Below are 19,285 nucleotides of genomic sequence, written 5' to 3'. Positions count from 1 at the left end.
CTCCTGAAGTTGGACTACTGTAATGGACATTTTGTTAAGCTCCAAAAACAATATGTGAAAAAAATCCAAAGCGTGCAGAATGCAGCTGCTAGGCTTATTCTTGAACTTCCCAAGTTTCATCTGGTTTCAGCCTCCATTAAGGGACTCCACTGGCTTTCAGTGGGTAACCGCATTAAATTCACGGCACTATGCCTTACCTATAAGGCCTTGCATGATCAAGGTCCAGGTTACCTCAAACAGTCCCTCTCCTGGTACATATCCAGCATAGCCCTATGATCTGAAAACTCCCTGATGGTCTCCCCCCCCAGTTTTAAGAGACTCAAATGGGGGGGTGCAGTTGCTTTTCCTCTGAAGCTCCCGCTCTCTGGAACAGTCTGCCTATAAATATCAAAGCAGCTCCCACATTACTGAGTTTTAGGAAACTAATAAAAAATTGTCATTTTAACCTCTAGTCCTCATCTGCTCTCGCCTATACTGTTATTCCCAATCAGCCCAAGACACCTATGGGTATTCGAGAGCTTTAGAAATATTTTAACATAACATAACATATGGAAGAGTGTGAATTGTCCTGGTGGCTGTTTCTGTAAGTCTGAGTTTGGGAGCTGGTTGCTGAATGGTACACTCTTGGAGTTGGTCTGAGTTGGTTAGCTGGGTAGACATTTGGTTCTACATTTGGTGTCATTTTTTGACGTGCTTTGTATGCACTCATGGTGGGTGGAAGCCTCTTGACTGGAGCAGGCTGCAGAACAAGCAGGCCCTAACCTGTTGCAGAACAAGAGACTCCATCCCTGCATTGTGTTCCTTTGTGTTTGCTGGTTTTTGTGTATGCTAGTATGGGAATCCTGGGGGAACCACGCCCTTGAGCCGTTATAGAGTTAGAGATGTAATGTTTAATTTGCATAGTTATCTGTGTGCCAATATGGACAAATAAGGAAGCACCTGCATGGAGAAGATTTCGGGGTGTGTGGGTTGTTTCCCTGTTGCAAGACAGAGAGTTTTTGTGACTATATAGTATTGTTGTTTATTCTCTTTCCTATCAAAGAGTGTTTTTGTCTGCAGTTGCTAAGGAACTCAGATCATGAGACCTGTGTTGCTCTCCTCACCTGTCTATGGTTTCTTGCATTTTTTTTAATAATGTTGCCACAAGCCTTCAATTCTCTGGATTCATGCCTATCTTGTTTCCTACTTCACTTTCACACCTTAATGTATTACCAATCATCCCATCAATACCTGCTCAGCGGTAGCTATGTGCATCAGCCCTGGAGCTACATATGCTTCAGATGTAGACCTGAAATGCCATATACATGTTTACTCAACAATCTTCATGTATGCTTTCGTTCCTAGTGTTAGTCGAGTCCTTTCCAGTCTGTCCACTCCACCTCTCGGATCATAAAGCAGTGGCGCAACGTAATGCGTATTTGGAGTCATTACAATGTAGAAGCTCTCATAAAGAGTTTACCAGACTGTCAGATCTGATGATGGTTTAGAACTTATGCATTGGAACAGAAAAATAGTTTGGGGATAGTAAGGTGAGTGTGTGGCAGAATTGTACCAACAAAGAGGCTGCCTAAATGGTGATGACTGACACATGCAGAGCATGGTGAGAAGCTGGGCAGAGTGACAGGGATCAGGAAAGGCGGGATTGTCCTAGAGCAAAGTTCAAGAAGCCAAAATAGCCACCTTGTGGTCTTGGCACTCTTGAAGTTAGGGATTCACAGAATTCTGGAAGAGGCAGAGTGTGGGTGTAGTGTCTAATATGAAAACAAATACGTGCAAGGGCTCAAAGTTGTTCTGAGGAGCCAGCAACTGGTGATGCTAGTGCCGGTTTGTGAACATCAGGGGTACCTAGAATTCATTCTTCTCCTTTTTTGTTCTGCCACATTCGATTTCCTGCTTCTTTAGCTCACTCTGCAGCTTTTTTTCATCCCTGCTTTCTCCTTTTGTCAGTTTTCCTATATTTCTCTTTATATTTTTTTCCTTTATCTGCCTTTCTTTCTCTTTCACCGAGCAAAGTCTTATAATGAAAAATAAACCCGGGTCTTCAAAAAAGAGTGCCACCCACCAGAAAACACTGGCAAAAATTAAGCATTGTGTGGGGAGTCTGCCAGCAGAGCAGTGACTGAATTGTTGAACGAGGAAGGAGCAATCTGCAAGTGGCTGGCATGATTTTCAAAGTAAAGAGAATTTAATGTCGCTCGACTGGCAACCAATGGATGGAAAGCATGTCAGGAGTGATGGGACAAACATTGTGTAGAGATAGCATGCATAATAAATGTGACCATTAAAGGCCTTTGGTAATCATTATCTTGGCTTTTTGGGATGAAAGGTGAGCCATATCTCTAGTTTCAAACAAATGACCTGCAGCTCTCCGAGCATGTACGCTGCCCAGTCAGTTGTTTTCCCCAGCAGCAATAGATATTATATGAAATGAAAATATCTTCTTTCGGTCAAATCTACATTTTGGTAAGTATATTTCACCTCCAACGAAAATATCAGAAAATAAAGCTGACCTCCACTCATTACAAAGCATTATACATTTACTTACAAGGCACAACATGAGGACTCCAGTTTTTATCTTTATTTTCTGTTTTGTTTCCAACAGTCTGCGGCCGCCAGTTTTTGTATGTTGGTAATCTCTGTAGAAAGAATATGTTGCGTTATGTGAGCAATCTTGAGCTATTTGCGTCAGAATTTCCTGTTCTCCCTATCTCTCAACTTCCTGGTAAGAACAGACATTCTATTTACTAGTTGAATAAACATTTTTTACAGAACATCATATTGGAAAGGCTCAAATAATAATAAGTTTTTCCTTATAAATAAAACCTTAATACCTCCATTTTTCGCCATTTCTTTTTTAACACATTTTTATTGAGTTTTAAATGTTGTACATGTTTCACAAAAGACAGGGGGGCATATTATCAACGATTCGCGTTGAACATCGCCAATTGTGCTTAGCCCAATTTTGAATATCGTCGTATATCGCTGGTTCACAGCGCCGTGTTAGCGGTGTATTTGCAACGATTTCCAAACAGGCGATGTGAAATCTGGTGATATACGGCGATTTTCATCAATATCGCCTGAAAACCAGCGATATTACAACTGCGCTGATAGACATGTTGTTAATAGGGAGAGGTGGATGTAACCTTAGAATCCACCTCCCATTATGCACATGGCTAAGTCGAAATATTTGTAGACGTTAGTTTTGCCCGATATCCGTGGTTAGCGCGGCTTTTTTCTTCCCTACGCGAGCACTGGTCCAGCTTGTAAATACCGCGATGTGCGGTTAGCGAATACTTTCATGTTGTTCCCTGAAAGGTACGCCTACTTTACATCTCATTAGCGATGCAAAGCGATACCAAAACGGCTGCTAACATGCGCTAATGCATGTTAGCGCCGCCTTGTTAATAGGGCAATGAAATTATTGCCGCTTTAGCGGCAAAAAGTGCAGCTAAAGCAGCGATAATGCCCTTGTAAATATGCCCCAATGACTTATTACCTAAGCGTCTTGTTACAATCATATGTGCTGTTCCTTACCAGTTTTGAGTTTACTACTAAAATGCCTAATGTTCGATGCAATCTTACGAATTATCCTGCTGTCCATCTTATCCTGAAACTGGCTTTTAATGTACTATGCTATGAACATCGATGTCGTTCTTTACACCACAACTGTCACTACTTCATTGGGTGCCTCAAAGTTCATTCCATGATTATGTTTTTTCAAATTCTTTGGGGCATTTGGATGCGGCATAATTCGCTTCCCGCAGTAACGCGCGCTAGACCATGTTCTTACCCCCTGCCTCCAGGGAGGGAACCGCCTGGTCACCCAGTGCTTTACGCTGTCTCTTCTGGGTGCCACCAGAGACGTACTACAGAACAAACGTTTACATTTCGGCATTATCAAGACTTTTTAAACTGCCAAATGCTACACACCACTGTAGCTCAAAGCTTACCCCGAACCCTGTGCAATCCGACAATGTATCTGGTTCCAAAAATATTTGTATTTGAGGGTGCTCCTAAATGGTGTGGAAAAATGTCCTAAACCTTTTTACATCCCCATACACATCTGTTATGATAGTCTATCTCAAAACTCAGTAATTGATTCCTCGTGTAATCTCTACCAGGAAGGATCTTTAACTGGGCTTCGACTGGCCGACTTTAAGGCAATCAAGCAGTGGCGACGAGGTGATCTGATTGGTCTCTGTGGGCCATTTTATTTGGCTGTTTGTAGGTCTATTTTATGGTCTTCTGGGCTTGTTTTTATTGCTGATTTCGCTGATAAACATATTACCGCATGCATTGGCTTTACAAGCTCACATCCATGTAGTCTTCTATACCTTGCAAAACACTTATACAGTAAGTCTTAAATAAGCTAAAACTGCCCGTTTGCAAACATGGGCCACTTTTTCAGCTTTCTAAATTATTAATGGGGGACACACTAATTTCAGTGCCCCTTATTTTTCTGTTCTAGTCCGACCCAGCTTTAGTTGAACTGGCCGCCATTTCGCTGGGGTGACTACATGCTTCTACCAATCCTTGTCATAGGGTGTGCCATAACTGCTAAAGACTTTGTTAAGCAACATCCTGTGTCAAATAGAGGGGGACAGGGTTTTGCATGGTGTGACCAGACATCAAATAGAGTTGGAAAGGGCTTACATTGTGAACTTTCTGACAAATGCACTAAGAAGGGCTTTACATTGTCAACTGCTTCTTAAACACCATATGAAGAGGCAGTATACTGTTTATCACTGAGAGACCTTAGAACACAGATGTAGGGACAAGAGAAGATAGAAAAGTCTGGTTTTGTAATGTTATGTTTAATATTAAGTGTTGTCTGAATTAAAGTGTTTTTCTTTTCTTAAGTAAAATCACTGACTGGAAATTGATTTATTATGTGTTATAATAGCTGTTGTGGATTTCTGATTTTCTAACCCACACCACTTCCCTAAGCAACTACTCTTCCGCTCTACACTGAGTGCTAACACCGAATTAGGATTTGACCACCTTTTTGATGCTCGGAACAGTGCCCTTTTATATTGCAGCTTGTCATCCGGCCCATAAAAAGGGCCGCAGCACAAGTCGCTGTGTAAACAAGCACTTTGGGCACATATATGCACTGTGTAGCAGGCACACAAAGTGCATGGATGTGTGTGGGCCACTATATGTGCCAGTGGGCCACTTTACAGTGACCCATGGGTGGCAGGGCCCTGCTTGGGCCCTCAAAGTCCCTTTTTTTTCAGCTGCCTTTTCATGGCATTCAGATTGCCATGAAAAGGCAATCGGAGAGAGACATCGTAATCCCTACGGCGGTGCCTGTGCAGGCACCGCCCCCATGGTAGGGATACGATTCTCATTGCCACCCGACAGGATCTTGGATCCTGTCGGAGGCAGCAGCCTTTCCCTCTGACCACTTCAGTTTGACCGCCTGCGTTGAAAATGAGGCAGTTAGACCGATGGCCTGTCTTTCGGGCAGACCGCCACCGACGGCCTACTGGTGGCGGTCGGCCCGACATTGTAATGATGCCCATAGTTATTACCAACTGCCCCAGAAGAAACCATTATATGCATCCCCCAGCATGTCATGCTGCGGCACTGTACGCACCAACAGCAGCCGAGAACATGCACACTTGTAGATTTTAAATATAACTTATAAAACAACATTGGCACTGATTCATGTCAGAGTAGGTGACAACACAGGTGTTTTCTGTGAAAAATACCACATTAAACATCAAGCCATCCAAGCAGACATTTGTCTCTTTTATGAACACACTTACCTGGTAAATGAGAAAAGCATGATAACATTGACAATACCTGGAATTCGGCCTCTAGTGTGGAAGGGTCAGAAGGAGGATCTTTTTTCTTCAAGTTTGTCAGGGAAATGGCTAATTCTGGAACACTGATTTCGGTATCACCGAACAGACAATACTCTACTAGAGCATGGTGGATCAGGATGTACTGGGCCTAGAATTTGAAAAGAACAACAGGTGCATAAGGGTGTGAGGAAGACGTTCAGCATAAATACAGGATCAATGATTCTAAAGATCCAAAACAAATTCTGGCCTCCTAGCCCACATGTCCCTTTTGCTGTAGCTCTCCTTTTTAGATCTCGCCTTGCTATCGCGTAAGCGGTCGCAAAGCGAGACTATTGAAAGCGGGTTTGAAAAGTGCTCCCAAAAAGCGGATTGCATGGCTAGCACGCGCACAATCACGCGCATCGTGCCGCCATGCAATCCGCTTTTTGGGAGCACTTCAAAGGGTCCGCTCCCCCGCCCCCAAGCGCGCGCGCGCCATGCTCCGCGCGCGCGCGGCCAATGCTTGTTATTTTTAGTTTCTAGCAGTTCCAGCGCCTTTGGTGATGTTTTGAACTGAGGATGGCGATTAAATGTTGTCGGTCGTTTCCTGCATGCAAGCTTGATGTGTCTGTTTAGGGTCCAGAACCTGTCGGATCCCAGCTGGCAGCCACCTCCCTCTGTTTCCCACTTGTGTACTCTTGGGCATGGTCCCGCACCTGGGAACTTCAAAGGCCTCCATGGAATTTATTGGTGTATTTAATGGGTGATTCTCTTGCATCATACCCCAGTGACTCCTTCAGCCCACCCAGGCTTCTTCATAAACAGTACATCTTGGCACGTTCGCATTTTAAGAGATATGCTCCCCACCCCCGAACCCCCCACCACCGGGGATTTATCTTGCGCTAACTTGACCCGAAGGTATCGGAGCGCTTTACATAAGCACCAGATGCGTTACCAATGGATACATTCATCATTCATTTTAGCCAGGCACGGGGACATTAAGTGATTTGCCCAGAATCACAGGATGTTGAGAGTCCCTGCCGAGACTCGAACCGGGATCCCCAGCATGAGGTCGACCACCCTAGCTGTAAGGGCACGTACTCTCCCCATTGCTTATAATCAGAACTCCATTTGGAAATATAAAGGTGCGTTTATTGACTCTCCCACTCTTTCTTAATGAAGTGCTGCTACTCTCCCTTTCTTAATGAAGTGCTGTACTCTCCCTTTCTTAATGAAGTGCTGATACTCTTCTTAATGAAGTGCTGCTACTCTCCCTTTCTTAATGAAGTGCTGCTACTCTCCCTTTTTTAATGAAGTGCTGCTACTCTCCCTTTCATAATGAAGTGCTGCTACTCTCCCTTTCTTAATGAGGTGCTGCTACTCTCCCTTTCTTAATGAAGTGTTGCTACTCTCCCTTTCTTAATGAGGTGCTGATACTCTCCCTTTCTTAATGAAGTGTTGCTACTCTCTCTTTCTTAATGAGATGCTGCTATTCTCCCTTTCCTAATGAAGTGCTGCTACTCTCCCTTTCTTAATGAAGTGCTGCTATTCTCCCTTTCTTAATGAGGTGCTGATACTCTCCCTTTCTTAATGAGGTGCTGCTACTCTCCCTTTCTTAATGAGGTGCTGCTACTCTCCCTTTCTTAATGAAGTGTTGCTACTCTCCCTTTCATAATTAAGTGCTGCTACTCTCCCTTTCTTAATGAGGTGCTGCTACTCTCCCTTTCATAATGAAGTGCTGCTACTCTCCCTTTCTTAATGAGGTGCTGCTACTCTCCCTTTCTTAATGAAGTGCTGTACTCTCCCTTTCTTAATGAGGTGCTGCTACTCTCCCTTTCATAATGAAGTCTGCTACTCTCCCTTTCTTAATGAAGTGCTGTACTCTCCCTTTCATAATGAAGTGCTGCTACTCTCCCTTTCTTAATGAAGTGCTGCTACTCTCCGTTTCTTAATGAGGTGCTGCTATTCTCCCTTTCTTAATGAGGTGCTGCTACTCTCCCTTTCTTATTGAGGTGCTGCTACTCTCCCTTTCTTAATGAGGTGCTGCTACTCTCCCTTTCTTAATGAAGTGTTGCTACTCTCCCTTTCTTAATGAAGTTCTGTACTCTCCCTTTCTTAATGAAGTGCTGCTACTCTTCTTAATGAAGTGTTGCTACTCTCCCTTTCTTAATGAAGTGCTGCTACTCTCCCTTTCTTAATTAAGTGCTGCTACTCTCCCTTTCCTAATGAAGTGCTGTACTCTCCCTTTCATAATGAAGTGCTGCTACTCTCCCTTTCTTAATGAGGTGCTGCTACTCTCCCTTTCTTAATGAAGTGCTGTACTCTCCCTTTCTTAATGAGGCGCTGCTACTCTCCCTTTCATAATGAAGTCTGCTACTCTCCCTTTCTTAATGAAGTGCTGTACTCTCCCTTTCATAATGAAGTGCTGCTACTCTCCCTTTCTTAATGAAGTGCTGCTATTCTCCCTTTCTTAATGAGGTGCTGATACTCTCCCTTTCTTAATGAAGTGCTGCTACTCTTCTTAATGAAGTGCTGCTACTCTCCCTTTCTTAATTAAGTGCTGCTACCCTCCCTTTCTTAATGAAGTGCTGCTACTCTCCCTTTCTTAATGAAGTGCTGCTACTCTCCCTTTCTTAATTAAGTGCTGCTACTCTCCCTTTCTTAATGAAGTGCTGTACTCTCCCTTTCATAATGAAGTGCTGCTACTCTCCCTTTCTTAATGAGGTTCTGCTACTCTCCCCTTCTTAATGAAGTGCTGTACTCTCCCTTTCTTAATGAGGTGCTGCTACTCTCCCTTTCTTAATGAAGTCTGCTATTCTCCCTTTCTTAATGAAGTGCTGTACTCTCCCTTTCTTAATGAGGTGCTGCTACTCTCCCTTTCTTAATGAAGTCTGATACTCTCCCTTTCATAATGAAGTACTGCTACTCTGTTTAATGAAGTGCTGCTACTCTGTTTAATGAAGTGCTGCTTCTCTGTTTAATGAAGTGCTGCTACTCTGTTTAATGAAGTGCTGCTTCTCTGTTTAATGAAGTGCTGCTACCCTCCCTTTCTTAATGAGGTGTTGCTACTCTCCCTTTCATAATGAGGTGCTGCTACTCTCCCTTTCTTAATGAGGTGCTGCTACTCTCCCTTTCTTAATGAAGTGCTGCTACTCTCCCTTTCTTAATGAAGTGCTGTACTCTCCCTTTCATAATGAAGTGCTGCTACTCTCCCTTTCTTAATGAAGTGCTGCTACTCTGCCTTTCTTAATGAGGTGCTGCTACTCTCCCTTTCATAATGAGGTGCTGCTACTCTCCCTTTCTTAATGAGGTGCTGCTACTCTCCCTTTCTTAATGAAGTGCTGCTACTCTCCCTTTCATAATGAAGTGCTGCTACTCTCCCTTTCTTAATGAAGTGCTGCTACTCTGCCTTTCTTAATGAGGTGCTGCTACTCTCCCTTTCTTAATTAAGTGCTGCTACTCTCCCTTTCTCAATGAAGTGCTGCTACTCTCCCTTTCTTAATGAAGTGCTGCTACTCTCCCTTTCTTAATGAAGTGTTGCTACTCTCTCTTTCTTAATGAGGTGCTGCTATTCTCCCTTTCCTAATGAAGTGCTGCTACTCTCCCTTTTAAATGAAGTGCTGCTATTCTCCCTTTCTTAATGAGGCGCTGCTACTCTCCCTTTCTTAATGAAGTGCTGCTACTCTCCCTTTCTTAATGAGGTGCTGCTATTCTCCCTTTCTTAATGAGGTGCTGATACTCTCCCTTTCTTAATGAGGTGCTGCTACTCTCCCTTTCTTAATTAAGTGCTGCTACTCTCCCTTTCTCAATGAAGTGCTGCTACTCTCCCTTTCTTAATGAAGTGCTGCTACTCTCCCTTTCTTAATGAAGTGCTGCTACTCTCCCTTTCATAATGAAGTGCTGCTACTCTCCCTTTCTTAATGAGATGCTGCTACTCTCCCTTTCTTAATGAAGTGTTGCTACTCTCCCTTTCTTAATGAGGTGCTGCTACTCTCCCTTTCTTAATGAAGTGTTGCTACTCTCTCTTTCTTAATGAGGTGCTGCTATTCTCCCTTTCCTAATGAAGTGCTGCTACTCTCCCTTTTAAATGAAGTGCTGCTATTCTCCCTTTCTTAATGAGGCGCTGCTACTCTCCCTTTCTTAATGAAGTGCTGCTACTCTCCCTTTCTTAATGAGGTGCTGCTATTCTCCCTTTCTTAATGAGGTGCTGATACTCTCCCTTTCTTAATGAGGTGCTGCTACTCTCCCTTTCTTAATGAGGTGCTGCTACTCTCCCTTTCTTAATGAAGTGTTGCTACTCTCCCTTTCATAATTAAGTGCTGCTACTCTCCCTTTCTTAATGAAGTGCTGCTACTCTCCCTTTCTAAATGAGGTGCTGCTACTCTCCCTTTCTTAATGAAGTCTGCTACTCTCCATTTCTTAATGAAGTGTTGCTACTGTCCCTTTCTTAAGGAAGTTCTGTACTCTCCCTTTCTTAATGAAGTGCTGCTACTCTTTTTAATGAAGTGCTGCTACTCTCCCTTTCTTAATGAAGTGCTGCTACTCTCCCTTTCTTAATGAAGTGCTGCTACTCTCCCTTTCTTAATGAAGTGCTGTACTCTCCCTTTCATAATGAAGTGCTGCTACTCTCCCTTTCTTAATGAGTTGCTGCTACTCTCCCTTTCTTAATGAAGTGCTGTACTCTCCCTTTCTTAATGAGGTGCTGCTACTCTCCCTTTCATAATGAAGTCTGCTACTCTCCCTTTCTTAATGAAGTGCTGTACTCTCCCTTTCACAATGAAGTGCTGCTACTCTCCCTTTCTTAATGAAGTGCTGCTACTCTCCCTTTCTTAATGAGGTGCTGCTACTCTCCCTTTCTTAATGAGGTGCTGCTACTCTCCCTTTCTTAATGAGGTGCTACTACTCTCCCTTTCTTAATGAGGTGCTGCTACTCTCCCTTTCTTAATGAAGTCTGCTACTCTCCCTTTCTTAATGAAGTGTTGCTACTCTCCCTTTCTTAATGAAGTTCTGTACTCTCCCTTTCTTAATGAAGTGCCGCTACTCTTCTTAATGAAGTGTTGCTACTCTCCCTTTCTTAATGAAGTGCTGCTACTCTCCCTTTCTTAATTAAGTGCTGCTACTCTCCCTTTCCTAATGAAGTGCTGTACTCTCCCTTTCTTAATGAAGTGCTGCTACTCTCCCTTTCTTAATGAGGTGCTGCTACTCTCCCTTTCTTAATGAAGTGCTGTACTCTCCCTTTCTTAATGAGGCACTGCTACTCTCCCTTTCATAATGAAGTCTGCTACTCTCCCTTTCTTAATGAAGTGCTGTACTCTCCCTTTCATAATGAAGTGCTGCTACTCTCCCTTTCTTAATGAAGTGCTGCTACTCTCCCTTTCTTAATGAAGTGCTGTACTCTCCCTTTCTTAATGAAGTGCTGCTACTCTTCTTAATGACGTGCTGCTACTCTCCCTTTCTTAATTAAGTGCTGCTACTCTCCCTTTCTTAATGAAGTGCTGCTACTCTCCCTTTCTTAATGAAGTGCTGCTACTCTCCCTTTCTTAATTAAGCGCTGCTACTCTCCCTTTCTGAATGAAGTGCTGTACTCTCCCTTTCATAATGAAGTGCTGCTACTCTCCCTTTCTTAATGAGGTTCTGCTACTCTCCCTTTCTTAATGAAGTGCTGTACTCTCCCTTTCTTAATGAGGTGCTGCTACTCTCCCTTTCTTAATGAAGTCTGCTACTCTCCCTTTCTTAATGAAGTGCTGTACTCTCCCTTTCTTAATGAGGTGCTGCTACTCTCCCTTTCTTAATGAAGTCTGCTACTCTCCCTTTCATAATGAAGTACTGCTACTCTGTTTAATGAAGTGCTGCTACTCTGTTTAATGAAGTGCTGCTTCTCTGTTTAATGAAGTGCTGCTACTCTGTTTAATGAAGTGCTGCTTCTCTGTTTGATGAAGTGCTGCTACCCTCCCTTTCTTAATGAGGTGTTGCTACTCTCCCTTTCATAATGTGGTGCTGCTACTCTCCCTTTCTTAATGAGGTGCTGCTACTTTCCCTTTCTTAATGAAGTGCTGCTACTCTCCCTTTCTTAATTAAGTGCTGCTACTCTCCCTTTCTTAATGAAGTGCTGTACTCTCCCTTTCATAATGAAGTGCTGCTACTCTCCCTTTCTTAATGAAGTGCTGCTACTCTGCCTTTCTTAATGAGTTGCTGCTACTCTCCCTTTCTTAATTAAGTGCTGCTACTCTCCCTTTCTTAATGAAGTGTTGCTACTCTCCCTTTCTTAATTAAGTGCTGCTACTCTCCCTTACTTAATGAAGTGCTGTACTCTCCCTTTCATAATGAAGTGCTGCTACTCTCCCTTTCTTAATGAAGTGCTGCTATTCTCCCTTTCTTAATGAAGTGCTGCTACTCTCCCTTTCTTAATTAAGTGCTGCTACTCTCCCTTTCTTAATGAAGTGCTGTACTCTCCCTTTCATAATGAAGTGCTGCTACTCTCCCTTTCTTAATGAAGTGTTGCTACTCTCCCTTTCTTAATGAGGTGCTGCTATTCTCCCTTTCTTAATGAGTTGCTGCTACTCTCCCTTTCTTAATGAAGTCTGCTACTCTCCCTTTCTTAATATAGTACTGCTACTCTCCCTTTCTTAATGAAGTGCTGTACTCTCCCTTTCATAATGAAGTGCTGCTACTCTCCCTTTCTTAAAGAAGTGCTACTATTCTCCCTTTCTTAATGAAGTGCTGCTACTCTCCCTTTCTTAATTAAGTGCTGCTACTCTCCCTTTCTTAATGAAGTGCTGTACTCTCCCTTTCATAATGAAGTGCTGCTACTCTCCCTTTCTTAATGAAGTGTTGCTACTCTCCCTTTCTTAATGAGGTGCTGCTATTCCCCCTTTCTTAATGAAGTGCTGCTACTCTCCCTTTCTTAATGAAGTGCTACTACTCTCCCTTTCTTAATGAAGTGCTGCTACTCTCCCTTTCTTAATGAAGTGCTGCTACTCTGTTTAATGAAGTGCTGCTTCTCTGTTTAATGAAGTGCTGCTACTCTGTTTAATGAAGTGCTGCTACTCTGTTTAATGAAGTGCTGCTTCTCTGTTTAATGAAGTGCTGCTACTCTCCCTTTCTTAATGAAATGCTGCTTTTCTTAATGAAATGCTGCTTCTCTTAATGAAGTGCTGCTACTCTCCCTTTCTTAATACAGTGCTGCTACTATCCCTTTTTTAATAAAGTGCTACTACTCTCCCCTTCTTAATCAAGTGCTGCTACTCTCCCTTTCTTAATGAAGTGCTGCTACTTTGACTTTGAGTGCACCCTACAGTTTGTGGGCTGGATCAGAGTCAATTCAAAAAGAGCTTTATTCAGCCAAACAGGCCAAAAAAGACAAAAATTAAACATACATAGAAGACCATCATAAGTTAACCCTCACAGCATCGAAACATTGCCAATGAAGTAAACATTAAAACCAGTCGAGGCAACCTGATCAGCCTGGGCATAAATAATAACTCCAGCTGATAGGGAAGATCATGTAAAGTTCAGGTGCGTACAAAGAGATGTGCACATTTTATAAAACATTAAAACCACAGCCAAACGGAAGTTACAAAGCCAAATTGCAGAGCCCCATTGTATCAGGTGTAATTCCAAGTTCACCAGTTACCTGTTACGAGTGTTGTTACTCGGTAGACTTTAATTACAGCTTCTGAGCACTATTTTCTCAAATAGCTTTGTCCTGCCTGCTGCACAGGACACACACACTCCTAATTTTATAGCACAGAACTGGCATTTGCAATGCAATAGGTTTCGAATTTGTGAGAGTTTAAGATATTTGCATTGTAAATGACAATGCCTTTTATTGATCTGTTTTATAAACAGCACATAAATAAAAGTGATTATCATTTACAATGCCAATAGCTCAAACTCTCGGAAATGCGAGACCTATTGCATTGCAAATGCTTGTTTAAATTTTAAATTGGGTGGATGGCAATATGAATTGATTGACCAGGCAATTACTTAATTTGTTTTTCAAATTGGGGTGAAAATCTCCCAAATCTGCGGTTTTGTAACTGTGTATAAACGTTTTAACAGACTCAGCTTATTTTTTTCTCCAATGGATTATATTTTTACAAACCATTTATTTCGTATTTTACATTGTCTCCTGGTGCGGGGTGGGTCGCAATCAACTGCATCAAAAATTAGAAAACGAGACCTAACTTGTTTGCCTTTAAGTGGATTAAATTTGCCAATTCCTAAGCACCATTGTTCAATTAAAATTTTTATAAAAAGCCATATGGATACGTGCATCAATTGATATTTTCTTTATAAATTGTTTTTAGTATATGTGAGAAAATAAATTCTTAATTTGTTAGGTGGATGCTTCATCAGCTTAATTTGAAAATGCCTGGCTGGGTTACAACGCTGTTCACTAATAAAACTCTGCTTAATTACTGGTAGCTATGGCGCAAACAGTAACCTTTTGCCTGGAAAAACGCAAGGTTCAAACAATGCTGAAGATCGTTAAAGTCAAGAAGCAATACAATAACATATTCAGTCAAATTTACAAACATTAAAAGAATTCAACAGGCAAAAAGAAATACAAATTGTAAAAGTCAGTTAAGGAAACCACAGATATAATTTTTATGTCACAAAATGACCGTAGAAGCAATGGTGTTATAAACGTTAAATATAATTTTTATTATTATAATTTTTTGGCAATAATTCTTTATTGATCATTGTAGTTAGTTCCACAAATCATATTCAATAAAGTTTGTTTATCAACAAATATTAACAATGAAGTGTATCTAGTAAGCAGAGTTGAACCAAGATATAAAATGACTGTTTGTGGTAAAGTATTTGAAATGATTTCCAAGTTAGCATATGGATTCATATATTCTTAGAACATATAATGCGCAATTAAAACAATACATTTGAAAATAGCAGGCAATATAAAGATAAAATCCAACTGAAAGTATCCCTCATGACCCCTAGTGCAACACTCGCCTTAGTTCAATTGTCTTCCCCACAACTTCTTGAGCCCTTGCAATCTAGAATCACCCTATGCATTATTCTTGGCCTTCTAACATAGATTTGCTTGTTCCTTCCATTCATCTTCCCTATTACCATAAATCAATAGCCTTCTAGGAGAATCCCTTTGGGGTGTGGTCTAGTGCCATAGATAGAATAGTCTATAAGACTGATGATAACTCAAAGTTGAAGTGTCCTTCAAACATAGGCCTGGCTTATTTAAAATTACATAGAGTCAACGACATTGATAGGTGTTATCTTGCTCGCTGATCAGATATGATGTCCATGGCTGCTCAAATCTGCATATTTGGTCATTTACTGTGTAGATGACAATCTCCATGAATCTCCAGCTCATCTCTGGGATCCATTCCGCTAGTGTTCGTATCGATAAAGTTTGCCAGTGTGGTAAAATACATTGATTGGCTGTTGCAAGTGCTGGTGCTAGCCATCTGCTTCTACGCACTGAAACTACTTACATCAGGTAATATCTTGCAGTAGTGCTAGAGGGGCTGATTTGAGTGTAACATATTGTCTAGTTGGTGACAGACACCAGTCCAATAGATCTGGAAAGTACATCAATGCCAGAAAATATATAAGCTGTCATATCTAGGTTCTTTAAACCTCCAACATTCATTGTGGAATGAAAAAATAGAGGAATTTCAATCTTACTTTCCTTATATATTTGTCTTGTAATACTAATATATTGGACCAATCTTTCGTGGAGTATTTTCACCTCAGTAGTCCTTGCTGTTGTGAGGAGGAGAGAATGTGATTAAACTTTAGTATACTATGTAGGACAGATATCACTCCCTTGTAATTTCCCCATGTTTTAGTTAAGATTTAATGGGTAACGTGTAATATTACACTTTGTGTGCCAAGTTCATTAGATAAACAATGGGCAAGCTGTCTGTATTGCAATATATAATTTATGTGCATGATTCCAATCGGCAAACATGGTCAGGAGTATTTGGTCTGTGGATTATTCTGGGGCTTTTTGTGTGTGTGAACTGCATCAAGTTCTTTATTTCTCCCCAATATGTTTTTTTCCCATTGCGACCAGAGGGCTGGGTCTTCACGTCTCTGAAGGCAGTGTATCAACTGTAATAGATGATGTGCTAGTTATTAGCTTCTCATGTGCGATAGTCAGTGTGTGCATGTAGCTTAGTGGCTTTCAATTGTGGTAGGTTCCTTGCCCAGCAAAGGATTTACTGTCACTGTCTATTTGGTTCAAGGGACTTCATGCCAAATACATCATTGTATCTTTGGTCTACTGTCATTTTGAATGTTTGTACACTCCCCCAAAGTGATGAATTCCGTTGCTTCCAATGTGCCATGTAATTTTCTGTGCTGAGTATGAAGGGATCTAATTTATTGTTGCTAATATTTTGTAGCCCTCTATTTAGGTATAATGCCGAAGTATCATATTCTATTGTAGTGTCTTTCAAGAACGGTAAATCCTCGCATTTGTTCCATGGAATTTTATACCCAGAAAACTTGGAGAAGTCTTTGCTCAACATCATTAGGGCTGACAGAGATTTATCCAGTCAGGAAAGAGTCAGCATTATCGCTGTTGCTGCTTGGGGCGGACCACAAGTCACAGTTCCCCTCACAGCATGGAGCCGCGGGAGGCAGAATGCTGCCGGCTGTTTTCGGGCCAGGAGGCGCTTGATAAGAACCCATCGGGGCTCCTGCAGGGAGGGAGCCGCTGTTGCTGATTGGGGCGGACCACAAGCCACAGTTCCCATCACAGCAGGGAGCTGCAGGAGGCAGAATGCTGCCGGCTGTTTTCGCGCCAGGAGGTGCCTGATAAGAATCCATCAGGGCTCCTGCGGGGAGGCAGCCGCTGTTGCTGATTCGGGCAGGCCACAAGCCACAATTCCCATCACAGCAGGGAGCCGCGGGAGGCAGAATGCTGCAGGCTGTTTTTGCGGCAGGAGGCACGTGATAAGAACCCATCACGGCTCCTGCAGGGAGGGAGCTGCTGTTGCTGATTGGGGTGGACCAGAAGCCACAGTTCCCATTGCGGCAGGAAGCCGCAGGAGGCAGAACGCTGCCGACTGTTTTCGTGCCAGGAGGAGCTTGATAAGTACCCATCAGGGCTCCAGCAGCACGGGACATGCGCAGGATGCACCCGGGCCAAGAGCAGACCCGTCTGCACCCGTCCGTGGCCGATCGTGGCTCGGCTGGGCCACGTCTCTTTGTTTTGCCGTAAAGGACTAAGGTACTGTGTGCTTACTTATTCTGTTACAATCCTAAATTCTGGTTATGTCCTTTATTCTCCAGCTGGCAGTCTTGCTTCCTTTTTAGGTCTAGCCTAGCGCAGCGCACATGCGCTGCTCTAGGAGAAGGCCTCTTGGAATCACTCCAGTCTTTCTGAAACTCATGCGTGCGGCTTTCGATTTTCCACACATTGTATTGGCCTTTGCGTGTGGCTTTCAAAAATGAAAGCACGCAATTGGCCAAAGGTGGGTGTATGTCCCACCTTTTTCAGTAAATATTTACTCCCACGGCATCCAGCTTGCGGGAGCGAGCAGTGACGCCAGGGTGCCATCTGTTGTGGATTATGTTTCAAATTAGTGCGGTCGCATTCACTTTCGCGACCGCTTGCCTGTCTCTGCTCATTTCCTTGCCATGAAACCTTCCTTTGGCACCCGCTGTGCTGCTCTTAATCTCCCCGTGCCCATGCCCACACCACCTTACCGCTTCCACAACAGTGCATGCCCGCTCTTTACTCCCTGGGATTTCAACGAGAACCCCAAGCTTTTTTTGTATTTTAATCTGCCGCCCATGTATGCATTACCAAGCATGCTGCAGGACACCGGCCTCAGCAGACCGCGTTCATCAATGGAACTCGATTTCCGTGAATGAAAGAGCATTGCGCCTATTATCGAGCCGGGATCTTATGACCTCAGATATAGTTCTGTTGATACCAGGTATTGTTCTTGCTTGTCCTCTCCTGTTTTCTAGATCTGTACTCCCATACCTCAGGTTGGGGGCCTCTGAGGCCAAATATAGCTCTCTCGCGCCACAGGCTCGCTTACACTTTTATCCTGAGTTTTAAAATGAGGAAAGGCGTGAACACCAGTTTCAGACCTCTAGCATGCTGCTGCTGTACAAAAACACATTTTGTTTCACAGTGAAAGTTGTTGGTGGATACAGGGAGTCTAGGCAAATCAGAACAGGACATTGCTTCTGAAAGGCTGACGGGGCTGAGGCAGAGCAAGTCAGAGTTCGGGGTTTATATCCTGCCCTTAGATGTACTGTGCTGTTGTCGCTGTTCTCCCCTACCCTATTGCATTTTCACAATTAAAGGCCTGCCAGGAAACCATCCCAATTTCCATGTTGGGAATTCTGCTTTTGTCTTATTTCGGGAGTACAGTCTTTACAGGAAAACGCACAAGCGCTTCGAAGCAGGTCGGTCCTCAATGTGCAGTATACACACCTGCTTGCTTATTTACATAGGCCTTGCTGGACAACATTCACAATGCTCTACCACACATATTAAAAACGTTAACAAAGCCAATAGCTCTATCTAAACACTTATAACGCCCCAAAGGCGTGACCTATTGGTTATGCCAATGCTTGTTGTGATTTGTGCTAGTGTTACACACTTCCATTGCCCTGTCCCATGAGCACCGTATAACGTGCTTGGGGGGGGGCATTTAGACTCAGAGCATTTGTTGTACGCCCTGAATAATGGGGAAAAGGAAATTACCTGCTGGGGAAACAGGGGAAACTAATGCCACTACTATAGACTCGTTCCTAATCAGGGCAGCCAACGTTATCTCTAATGAGATAGCCCTGACTGAGAGGAGGTTATCACTTGAAGCAGACAAGATTAGCCAGGATTTGCTGTCATTAGACAACTACGATATTGACAGGAACTCAAAGCCCGGCACTGGCCCTAGATCTTCACCTGCACTTGCACTTTATACAACAATCGCTAATGGTGCCAACAATGGGCAGTTAACTGTAGAAGAGGACTCCGCCCCGGTGGGCCCCCAACCAAAAGGAAAAAGACAGGGGGGAAGAGAGTGACTCGGTCTCAGTTACAGGGCAAACCTTTTTTTTACTTGCGAAAATGATATGGAACAGTTGACAAGACATGTTATTTCCCAGGCCCGAACTCCTGTTCAAAACATTGATATCCTGCATATGCTCACAGTTGGAAGGAATTGAGGTGAAGCTAGTGACCTTGTCTGTGACAATATAGCAGCTATTAAAGTCTGGCACAAACCGTGTGACTGTGGGGGGCAGTGGAGCAGATACATCTACATATGCGGGCCTGATCTACACCCCCCCACGACTAAGGTACATGGCAGTGCAAATGGGGCGACCCATCGAAAGAAGTTCTGGAAACAGAGGGAGACTCAAGGAGATGGGAATACCCGGGCCTCTAACAATAATTCGAACACCTTTATACAGAAGAATGATGTGACTGGAGCAGCATCTACAATGGGGACTCAACTCGCTCCACTGACCAATAGCTTAACCCCAAA

At 43.0% G+C, this 19,285-nt stretch overlaps 1 protein-coding gene across 6 annotated transcripts in view; it reads right to left on the bottom strand.

Annotated features, from left to right (window-relative positions):
- Nucleotides 1-19,285, bottom strand: part of PTPRC (protein tyrosine phosphatase receptor type C) — a 623,869-nt gene that overhangs the window by 27,707 nt on the left and 576,877 nt on the right. For all 6 annotated transcript variants that reach the window (XM_085601450.1, XM_085601451.1, XM_085601453.1 and 3 more), the window contains 2 exons: nucleotides 5,809-5,958; nucleotides 2,546-2,636 (listed from right to left, as the gene is read on the bottom strand). In XM_085601450.1, coding sequence (XP_085457576.1) covers nucleotides 2,546-2,636; nucleotides 5,809-5,958 — 241 coding nt within the window. The remainder of the gene's footprint in view (nucleotides 1-2,545; nucleotides 2,637-5,808; nucleotides 5,959-19,285) is intronic.

Source organism: Triturus cristatus, chromosome 4_2 (genome assembly GCF_964204655.1).
Source record: "Triturus cristatus chromosome 4_2, aTriCri1.1, whole genome shotgun sequence".
Taxonomy (NCBI): domain Eukaryota; kingdom Metazoa; phylum Chordata; class Amphibia; order Caudata; family Salamandridae; genus Triturus; species Triturus cristatus.
The sequence above is the reverse complement of the archived record's forward strand: the minus strand, read 5'-3'. Positions and strand labels throughout refer to the sequence as shown.